The 12,180-nt window shown below is 41.7% G+C and overlaps 1 protein-coding gene across 1 annotated transcript in view; it reads right to left on the minus strand.

Moving 5' to 3' along the window:
- Window positions 1-7,787: 7,787 nt before the first annotated feature.
- The window catches only part of LOC145408226 (uncharacterized), a 35,214-nt gene continuing 30,821 nt past the window's right edge, over window positions 7,788-12,180 (minus strand). Inside the window, exon 11 of the mRNA XM_080278982.1 lies at window positions 7,788-8,579. Coding sequence (XP_080135108.1) covers window positions 8,166-8,579 — 414 coding nt within the window. The 3' untranslated portion in view covers window positions 7,788-8,165. The remainder of the gene's footprint in view (window positions 8,580-12,180) is intronic.

Raw genomic sequence — 12,180 nt, forward strand, 5'->3', positions numbered from 1 at the left:
TATTAATATTTATATATATCTACCCATCTATTGGCAGACGCCACAATCCCTTAAGGCATGGTCGTTTGACTTTGAGTTAGTTATTTTACAGGAAGGGGCACTAACCCTCCGCCAACCAACTTGTTTACACGTGGGGAACACGTATGGGTTGTTTATATGGTTAGCACTACAGAGCTCAGTGGTTGGCACCCAGCATTGTAAAGTTTCCTGGCATACTGGAAACCATTTGGCTTGTCATCAATGTAAAGCCACATGAAAAGAAAAGAAGAGTAATAAACTGTGACAAGAAAAATGGAAGAAACAGGAGAGGAAAGCATAGACGGAAAAAGAATGATAAAGGTGAAGGAAGACGTAGGCAGCACTATATCAAGTGAGTGAATGATGGTCGCCACCACCTACCACATTATAATTGTACGCAATACAGTATATAAAATTACTTACATAGCTTGCCATTAACTTTATGGATATTTATATCTATTTAAATATATGTATAATGTACTCATACAATACGTATAATTGCAATTACACATATCCACTTTTTTTTTTTATTTTTTTATCATAGGGGTCTGAGCATCTAGGAGAATGAGGCTAGAGTGGCCACTCACCTAATGAAGGGCAAGCTGTGTGGTGGCAATTTACTGAACCTTATACAAAAGTTATATCATATTAGTCTATTGTCTGAAGCTGCAATCTGTGGGGGATGTCCTCACCAGTCAAGGAATTTCTGTCTCTACTCTGCTACAACCTTTCTTCCAACACATCATCCTCTTTCTACCAACACATCACCCTCTCTTAATCTCACACCCTATCATTCTCCCTTACATACTTTCAAACCCTATCAACCTCCTTTACATACTCTCGCACTCTATCACCCTCCCTTACAAACTCTCACACCCTATTACCCTCCCATAAATGCTTTTGCATCCTATCACTCTCCCTTACATACTCCCACATCTTATCACCATCCTTCACATACTCCCACACCATATCACCCTCCCTTACATACTCTTGCACCCTCTCATCTTCCCTTACATACCCCCACACCTTCTCACCCTCCCTTGCATGCTCTTGCACCAGATCTCCCCACCTCATTCATGATCTCTCACTCCTCTTACCGGCCATCTTGCTACCATACTCTTCTACTCAATGTCATTCATTTGGTACTGGGATCAAACTGATTCAGTATAAGTTCAGGAGGTTATATTCAGTCAATTATTCATCATCCAACCTTTTGTTGCCCCATGAGAAGCACAGGAGCCTGAGGCTAGGCAAGTTCATCCTGACATGTAAGATGAGAGTGACCAGCCTCACTCATCCCTGCATGGTATTAAATGAGCAATAAACCCCAACCATCCCTTGGATATAAACCTAAACAGGCTCAATCCGATTGGAGCGCCTTAATTACCCATTAAACCACAAGGCACCATAATTTCGTTATATGGTTACCACCATGCGTAATAAATGGTTTCCTGAAGTACAGGAAACCATTTTTCAGGAAACCATTTGGCTCGTCACTCAGTGTACGGTCACCTATAAGCTGATGGAAGAGGAAAGAATGAAGGAAAGAAAGACAGACAAGGGAGTGTCAAGCCACCCATAGGCAGAAGAGGAAAGAATGAAGGAAAGAATGAAGGAAAGAATGACAAAAGAGAGTGCAAGGAAGAGAGGAAAGGGCAAGCACCCAAAGCAGCACTACAGCAAGTGAGTGGATGGTGAGTGTCCCTACCTACCACCAAGGAGGTTATATCAACTTAATATTCCAATACAGTACTTCAAAAATCTCATTATTATTATTTTAATAAACAATTGCTGTTACCTACTCTGGTAGAGGAATGCAGGAAGAAGAGAGAAAATAACTTCATTCACTCAAACAGTCCCTCAGCTGTTGTATGTAATTTCAGGCTATCCACAAGCAAGTTCCACTGATTTATGATTTATCCCAGCCACTTCACTTCATGCTTCTCACAGGTCACTGGTAGCAAGTTATCAACCCCATTCACCATTATTACAATTCCATTTCACTCTATTCCACACATGCCTCTCATCCTCCTGGATGCTCAGACTTAAAAAATTACTGCATTCAAAATCTCTTTTACATTACAGTATGCTTCCACCTTCTAGGACTCCTCCATCCCCTCATTCCATGCACTTCCAATACATCCACTTTATTTATCACCTTCATCATCATCACTCATTCTCTCCATATGGCATTACCACTTTATCACACCTTAATTTGCCATTTCCATTATGCCATCTTTTACACCCCTCTTGTACAGTGTTGTTTCTCACCGTGCTGAACCAGCTCATTCCACATACAGACCCTAGGCAGTTCATCTCCAACATTTCCACCATTTTTCGGTTCCTAGCATTCAGGGCTGTTGCTCTACACCCATACAACACTGTCAACCTCATTTTGCCTTTGTACATACCCATCCCTGCATGAACATACTCTTTCTTTTCACACACTTCCCAATGCCCCTAGTACTTTAGTCCCAACTCCTATTGTTTGACTTATTGTGAAACAGGTTAAATAATTATACAGTAACTGTTCAGTCAATAAACTGTAATTTAAGCTTACATTCTGAATTGATCAAACTGAATCCGCAACATAAGAACAGTTACAAAATGTAAGTTTCTCACAATACCTGGATGTCTCTGTGATATTTCTGCCCTTTCCTGCACCATGTATAGCTTTGTTAATTTTTATTAAACCAGTGAAATATTTGTTGTGGTAGGTAGGGGCACTCACCATCCACTCACTCGATGTAGTGCTGCTCTCAGGTGTCTGCCCTTCCCTCTCCACCATCCTTCTTTCCTTCCAGCCTTTTCTGTCTTTCTTTCCTTCATTCTTTCCTCATCCTTCTGCCTATGGGTGACATTACACTCCCTCTTCTGTCTTTCTTTCCTCTTCCTTCTGCCTGTGGGTGACTAACTGAGTTACAAGCCAAATGGTTTCCTGTACATCAGGAAACCATTTACTACACTGGGTGGTAACCATATAACCAAATATTGGCGCCTGGTGGTTTAGTGAGTAATTACGGAGCTCCAATCGGATTGAGCTGGTGAAGGTTTATATCCAAGGGATGGTTGGTGTTTATTGTTCATGTACTGCCACTCAGGGATGAGTGAGGCTGGTCACTCTCATCTTAAATGTCAGGACCAACTTGCCTAGCCCCAGGCTCCTGCACTCCTAATGGGGCAACGTAAGATTGGATGATGAATGAATGAATGAATGATGAAATATTTGTTTGTATATAAGGCATGAATGTTATGTGTTTCAATATATGGCATGCATGTGCTTGAGCCACTAATGAACAATATCATAACATCTAAGGTCGTAACTGACTATTTTCTAGTGATGGCCCTAAATAGAGGACAAACATGCATCTGGCCAATGATTGTCCTGAATAATGACCTACTGGATGTCTGGCCATCCAAAGTACGGCATGATTCATGGACGATGGAAGGATAATAGATGCACTCAAGCGACCTATGACAGCAAAAATGTTGCTTGCCTGTAAACATTATATCCAGTTGGAATGCCTCAATCACTGCAGTAGATCAACAGGCATCGTGAAAACTTAATGAGGGCAATGAGATCGATACATTATATCAATACGAAGCATGCATCAGCAAAAGAACCTAAATATGAGAGGGTTATACATTACACAGATAAATACAGTACCATAAATTTCATAAAATTGCCAAAACAGCAGTCTGCTACTCATCAGAACTTGTCAAAAACACATTGTTTACCAAACTTCAATTTCCAGTATGTAAATATTCCCCTGGTATAACACTACTCCTTCAAAATCCTTGTGTAATAACTTCACTATATACGTCACCGGTCCCTGAAATCTGGTAGGTTTTCTCACCTTACGCTGCTACTGATGTTGTCATGTTTTCAGTCTTCCTCTTCAGCAGGAATTGATGGCTAAGTGGTTAGAAAAGTTATATACAGTAGTGTCTGAAATGAAGCAAGTTCAATCCAAAGCCGGGGCAGGGAATTTTTTGATGTGTTAAATTTTGTTCAAACTAACTTTTCTGATCTTCAACAAGGCCAACTAACATGCCATAAAACAACCCTGACAATATCATTAAGCCAATCTAGAAAGGAAGTAAACATAAACAATATGGGCTGGCTTGTGGTTCAAGGTATGGAAGCTTAAAAAAAGACCTACAAACATGTCATAAAACATACCTGACATCATCATCATCCACTCCCGCGTTGCCCTATGAGGAGTGCAGGAGCCCGGGGCCAGGCAGCTGATCTCGACATTTGAGAGTGACCAGCCTCACTGATCCCTGAGTGGCATTACATGAGCAATCAGCCCCAACCATCCCTTGGATATAAACCTTCACCAGCTCAATCCAACTGGAGCACAATAATTACCACTAAACCACCAGGTGCCAAAATTTGGCTATATGATGAAGTGGGCAATGAGAAAGCTTGGCTTGGAGGAGTGGCTGGTTAGGGTGGTTATGGCCATGTATGTGGGTGCTCACACCCAGGTGAGAGTGAATGGAGATTTGAGTGATGAGTTTTCCGTGAATGTTGATGTGCATCAGGGGTCAGTCTTGAGTCCCATGTTGTTTATCATGGTACTTGAAGCCCTTTCACGTGACTTTAGAAACGGACTCCCGTGGGAGTTGTTGTATGCTGATGATTTGGTGTTGATTGCAGAGAATGAAAGGGATGCGGAGGAAAGGTTTAGGAAGTGGAGAGATGGTATGGGGCAGAAGGGTTTAAGGGTAAATGCAGATAAAACAAAAGTGATGATATCTAGGGTTGGTGGCGGTACTGTCAAAGACGAGGGAGAGTGGCCATGTGCAGTTTGCCACAAGGGCGTGGGAAGTAATTCCATCTTGTGCAGTGTGTGTGATAAATGGGTGCATAAGAGATGTAGTGGTATCAGAGGTAGACTGCGAGATAATGCTGATTTTATGTGTACGGCGTGCCGGGGTGAGCAGGTGGAGATCGTCAGACGTGAAAGGATTGAACTTGCTGGTGAATCTCTTGAGTGTGTGGAAGAGTTTTGTTATTTGGGAGACATGTTGTGTGCTGGAGGTGGGGCTGGAGCTAGCTCTGTGGCTAGGGTGAGAAGTGGTTAGAAGAAGTTCAGGGAGCTCTTGCCTCTCCTGACATTGAGAGGGCTCTCCCTACGTGCTAAGGGGTCTTTGTATGCAGTATGTGTTAGGAGTGTAATGCTGTATGGCAGTGAGACCTGGGCACTGAAGGAGGAAGACATTCGCCGGCTCAGACGTACAGAAATGACAATGATTAGGTGGATGTGCAGTGCGTCCCTGCGTCCAAGGCCTGGAGGGGCTGGGTTTACAATGGAAGAGTTGAGAGGTAGGATGGGACTGGAGTGTATTGGTGTTGTGATGAGGAGAGGTAGATTGAGGTGGTTTGGACATGTGGAGAGGATGGGGGATGGGGGATGGGGGATGATAAGGTGAGAATTGTTAATATTGGGGGTGGGGTTATGATGGGTAGACCGAGAAAGACATGGGACGAGGTCATTAAGTGTGACCTTAGGGTTAAGGGACTGAACAGGGAGGCTGCAATGGATCGTGCAGCGTGGAGAGCCGCCATTAGGTGACCAAGGTCGACACATGCAAGCATGTTGGAGCCTTTAAAAACGAAACGAAACGAAAACGAAACGATATGGTTACCACCCCGCATAGTAAATGGTTTCCTGGTGTACAGGAAACCATTTGACTTGTCACTCAGTGTAAAGTCACCCACAGGCAGAAGGAAAAGGAAAGAATGAAGGAAAGAAAGACAGAGGAGGGAGTGTAAAGTCACCCGTAGGCAAAAGGACAAGGAAAGAAAGAAGGAAAGAAGAGGATGGAATGAAAGAAGGATGGAGGAGAGGAAAGGGCAGACACCTGAGAGCAGCACTACTGTACATCAAGTGAGTGGACAATAACATTAAATCAGTCTAGAAAGGATATGAACATTAACAATATGGGTTTCCATGTGTCTCAAGGTATGAAGACTTAAAAATAATGTACTACTGTACATCAAGTGAGTGGACAATAACATTAAATCACTCTAGAAAGGATATGAACATTAACAATATGGGTTTCCATGTGTCTCAAGGTATGAAGACTTAAAAATAATGTAACAGCCAATCCCATTTTACCCATTTTGTGGTGTAAGGGCCCTAAGTTAGGTCACCTAGGTCAGATGAGCAGCTCACTTCCCTTGGTGATATATAAAGTACATGATGAAAAAGTATCTAGTCACCTCTTGGGACCAAACCTGTGGAAGACCATAACTGTCATATGATGGGTCTTCTAACAGATGGACAACCAGGTGTTTGAAGAGTATGATCAGTGGTGGGCAAGTTAATGAAAAGCGTTAGCTTCATTAACCGCGAATCCGTTACTCTGATAATTAGCTTCGTTAAAGTTAATCTGTTAATTCTGCCAAAAATTAACGGAAGTTAACCATTAATCCGCTAGTTTTACATATGATACTCAATTTTCATCAATAAAATAGACACTCTTGCTGGACTGAGATGCCACCACTATGAAACTGAAATGCGTATGATCTCTCCACAGTCCAAACTCCAAAATTCTGTTGGCTTAGAGTCCATGCAATGAACACCATGCTTAAACCCCCGCAGTATCGATACCATGTTCGAGTATCGAGTATAAATGAGTACAGTGTCAGTACATGCATGATATGCATGGAATTTTCGGATAGTGAGTGTTATGACAGTAGTAGAAATATTCATTATGTGAATTTTTTTGATTTTTCACCATTTCATGAGCTGCTAATTTTGTTTTTCTCCAGCGACATGGGCGAAGTATGCTGTTATGAAACCTGTGTGACGTTGTGAACCATCTGTTATATAACAGATGGTTCACAACTTCAGAGCTAAGTTCATGTAACTTATATGAACTTAGATATAACACACACACACACACACACACACACACACACACGCACACACACACACACACACACACACAGACACACACAATTAGTTTCGATTTCTGACTCAAGGTATCACTCACCACTAACTTTGACACTATCAGTTTGATGATTTAAATGTTGATTCGAGGCGTTTCTGACCTAAAGCATGTTTTAGGGCAAAATTAACGGATTAACGGATCAACGGAAATGTCAACGGAAGTTACCGCTAATCCGTTGTTAAAAAAACAAATTAGCACTTTAACTCGTTAACAAAAACATTAGCTTTGTTAATAACGGATTAACGATTAACGCGTTAATGCCCACCACTGAGTATGATGTATATAAGTGAGAAGAAAAAGCACCAGAATATAAAAGGGTAGGCAAGGTTGTTATGAGTAGTGTAATATGGATTGCCAATGGAGAGCACCTCTCATATATTAGATGGTCAACACATGAAAAAAAAAATACAGTATATATACCAGACTGAGTGACCAGCCAAATTGCCACTTACAATGCTGGGTGGTAACAATATACCCAACTTATGGCACCTGGTGGTTTAGTGGGCATCAGGGTGCTCCAACAGGATTAAGCCTGTGCAGGCTTATATCCAAAGGGTGGTTGGGGCTTCCTGCTCACCTAATGCCACTTGGAGATGAGTGAGGCTGGTCACTCTCATCTTAAATGTCAGGACTGATTTGCCTAGCCCTGGGCTCCTACACTCCTCATGGGGCAACACAGTATTAGATGATATATATATGTATGTATGTATGTACAGACTTGGTAGTCACTTGATTTCTAACAAGCTCTTAGGCCATTAACAGTCTCAGTAACTGTAACCTTTATTATTTAAAACCTCATCCAAAAATATACTATACCCTTCTTAGCACCTGATATTGTTTAAAATGTCTTGTGGAAGAAAAAATAACTGGATATATCATACTTAAATTATACAAAAAAAGCTTAACAACAAAATGAACATAAAATGAACAACTTACACAAAATCAATCCCCTTCACGAGTGACATATTTTCTGCGTCACTCAGGCCACTACTACATGATTTTATTCAATTTAGGAAAGGACCTCTAATAGTAATGGGGTTAATGAGGGCTATATGTAACCCCTCCCACTTGGAAAGTCTCTCCTAAGCTGAATCAAAAGGTCTGGACACAGCAAGAATAAGATTAAAAATATATCAGCAGAAAGCAGGGGTTGTGAATCAAAATCATTTTTACGTAGCTCAAGGCAACCCAAAGAGATCAAGCAGCAAGTTTAGTTTGGAATTCATGAGCTTGATGTTATTTGGGGGTAACTGAGAGAGCCAGTCCTGTGGAAGATGAGAGTAGCCAACCAATGCTCCTAGCAATCCCCCTATCACACTAGCATGACCACATGTTCCATCACCACCAGTCATTACCACGCTTATCACCTCTTGCTTGAAGTCCCAGTCCTTGGTGGTCAAAGCTTTCACCACTAAGCTTATGGAGATCATAACATCATTAGGTTCACTATCATGTAGAAAGCCTCCATCCTCAGAATGGAAAGCTGCCAGGAACTTTTCTTTGTTACTCTTGTCACACAGTCGCTCCACCACCTGCTCTTTTATGTTCTGAATTAGGCCAGGTAAGGAATCAGCATCATCACTTGCCTTCCCCTAAAACATAAGGAATCAGCATCATCACTTGCCTTCCCCTAAAACATGAAATATGATGACTTTGGGTGTTCATATTGAACATCAACTTAACTACAGTGAGACCTTAATAAATTTAGTCCTTCTGCAGCAGTTGGTGCACCTGGGCTTGCATTTAGGTTATATGAAAAAGATTTTGTTTAACTGAGATATCTCACAACAGTCACAGGCTTCAAACACTATCTATGCTAACCCTGTTACTGTTAACAGTACAAATAAAAATCCTCTTTAAGCTTACTCCACACAATTTTGCTTGACAAAATGAAATGATAACCATTAAGGTTGAAACAAGGACTTCTCAATAAACATTTCTATTGCAACATGGGAGTAAGTGAAAAATAAACAGCACTGTGAAATAATGTTACAGCAATAATATATTTTACCTTTTGGTAAGGTATGAGTTAGAGCAGATGGAAGGGGTGGAAGATGTATGTAAGATATTCACGGAAGAGATAGGGGCAGCGTGTGAGGTGGTTTGTGGAGTGAGGAGGAGATGCAAGGGTGTGCAAGGGACAGCATGGTGGAATGATGAGGTGAAACGAGCTGTGGAACAAAAGAAGAGGGCATATAGAGAATGGCTAGCGAGCAGAGGTAGGGGAGAAGATGAGAGAGAGAAGAGAGAGTTATATGTGAGCAGGAGAAGGGAGGTGAAGAGATTGGTGAAGGAGAGTAAGAATAAAGTGGATGAAGAATTTGGGAGGAATCTGAGTGTAAAATGGAAGAAGAGTAGGAAATTGTTTTGGAAGGAGGTAAAGAAAGTAAGGCAGTGTGAAAGGGGAAATAGTAGGGGAGTGAAAGATAAGAATAATAGATCGTTGGCGGAGAAGAGAGAGAAATTGAGGAGATGGAAGGGGCACTTTGAGGATTTGTTGAATATAGAGAGTGACAGCAGTGCGAGTATAAGTGGTTGGGGAATGGCTGGGAGAAGAAGAGATGAGTGGCGGGAGGAAGAGATCAGTAGGGAGGAAGTAGTGGAAGCAATGAAGAAGATCAAGATGGGAAAGGCCCCAAGAATTGATGGAGTGTGTGGTGAAATGCTGAGGTATGGGGGTGAGATTGTTGTGGAGTGGATATAGAAGTTGTGTAGATTGGCTTGGGAAGAGGGAAGGGTTCCAGAGGACTGGAAATCAGGTATAATTATTCCCTTATACAAAGGAAAAGGGGAGACAGAAGTATGTGGTAACCATAGGGGCATTTGCCTTCTTAGTGTGACTGGAAAAATATATGGTAGAATACTCTTTGATAGGGTTAGGCATACGACAGAGGAGCTAGTTGAAGAAGAACAAGGGGGATTTAGGAAGGGAAAATGGTGTGTAGATCAGATATTTGTTCTAAGATGTTTAGTGAAGAAGTATCTAGAGAAGGGAAAGAAAGTGTATGCTGCCTTCATGGGCTTGGAGAAGCTTATGACAGAATAGATAGGCAAGGTGTATGGACAGTATTAACAATATATGGAATGGAGGGGATATTGTTCAGTGCTGTGAAGAGTATGTACGAAGGAGCTAGGTCTACGGTGTGAGTGGATGATGAGCTGAGCGAGTTCTTTGATCTCAATGTGGGACTGAAACAGGGTTGTGTGATGTCTCCATGGCTGTTTAATATATACATGGATGGGGTTGTAAAGGAGGTGCAAGGTAGGGCAGTGGACATGGGGGTGGCTCTAATGAATGAGGGTGAGATTTAGAAGATTCCGGTGTTGCTGTTTGCTGATGATACAGTATTGTTGAGTGAAGATGAAAGGGAGTTGCAAGGTTTGGTGAATGAATTTGGGACAGTGTGTAGGAAGAGGAATCTGAAAGTTAATGTAAACAAGAGTAAAGTTATGGTGTTTGAGAGGAATGAAGTCACAGAATGTACAGTGAGGTTGGATGGTGAGGATATGGAGAATGTGAATGCATTCAAGTACTTGGGTAGTGTGATGGGTAAGGATGGAACGTTGGGGGATGAAGTGCGTGAAAGGGTACAGCAGGGAAGGAAGGTTGTTGGTTCACTGAAAGCAGTGATGAGAAATAGGGAGGTGAGTATGGAAGTTACAAAGTCACTGCATGATAGAATTGTGATCCCTACCCTGACGTATGGAAGCGAGGCGTGGACCTTGCAAGAGGGGAACAAGTCAAGGGTGAGAGCAGTGGAAATGAGTTACTTGAGAGGAGCATGTGGAGTGACATGGAGGGACAGGTTGATGAATGAAGAAGTGAAGAAACGTTGTGGGGTGGATGTGGATGTGGTTGAGAAGATAAAGAGATATATACTGAGGTGGTTTGGACATGTGGAGAGAATGGAGAATGAAAGACTAAGAGGGTGTATGTAGGTGAGGTGGAGGGAGGGAAAGGGAGGGGTAGACTGAGGATGAGGTGGATGGATGGAGTTGAAAGGTGTATGAGGGAGGGAGGAGTGAGCTGGGGGGAGGGTAGTCAAATGGTGGGTGACAGAGCGACTTGGAGACGTTTTGTCTGCGGCCACCCTTTGCGGGATTAGGGCGTCAGGCTATAGATATATCGACAGACAGACCTTTTGGCCCTCTGAGTAAAAAGGAACCTAAGTCACAGAACATAACACCATCCAGGGGTAGTCAGGAAAAATATATAATACAGTATCATAATAATGAGGTAGCTAAACAGAGATAGTTTGTCTGATATTGATCAACCATATCTTAGCTAAATAAAATTAACTGGGTAACTGAAATAAAATACCAGTAAAAGAGACATCATTACAATGAAAGCGATAAGACAATAAAGTTAGTTGTACGTCTAGAATAACACTTCTTCGTTGTTGTGATTCCAGTCAAGGTGACTGGTATGATTTACAGTGATGGAGTGGTAATAATAATCGTGAAAGTGCTGAATAAATAAACAATAATCATGAAGGTAATGATACTGTTAGAAATGAAGCCATTAGATTAATCAATAATCCTGCCATAACGCAGGACCTTCCTCCATTATCAGTACATAGAGATGTTGCTTCTTTAGCATTATTTTATACATATTTTTACCGTAAAAGTGCTCTGACGAACTGGCTTCAATTGTGCCTCCCCTTCACATTTTCTCCCAAAATACTCGGGCAGCTGGAAGCACCCATGAATTCACACTCTCCCCCCCACAATACAGAGCCTCTGCTTATCAAAATTCATTTATCCCCAGAACTACTACTACTCTGGAATTCACTTCCTGGGAGTTGTTTCCCATAAACATTTAATCCACTTCAATTCAAATCCAGTTGTTATAATTATTTTAAGAATGGAGGATGCCTTTAGGCACATGGATTTATTTTTTTTCCCATTGTTTTTCCTTCCTCCATTCATTATAAAAAAAAAAAAAAAATGGGGACACATTTAGGACCAAGGGTCACCCACCAAACAAAGTCTACCTCACCTAAACTGGTAGCTATTTCATTTCACTGCACTTGTTGCTTGAACTCCAGCAACACACTACTCTTCCTTCACTGACACTATCAAATCCAACAGAGTGGTTCCTTCAATAACATACCCAATTGGAATGAGTGCAAGTGCCATCTTGAAACAAACAAATTACTGTAGATTTGCGGGATGGCAATTGAATAACGACCA

Source organism: Coenobita brevimanus, chromosome 76, assembly GCF_032717465.1.
Source record: "Coenobita brevimanus isolate Jiangsu-jjx chromosome 76, ASM3271746v2, whole genome shotgun sequence".
Classification (NCBI taxonomy): domain Eukaryota; kingdom Metazoa; phylum Arthropoda; class Malacostraca; order Decapoda; family Coenobitidae; genus Coenobita; species Coenobita brevimanus.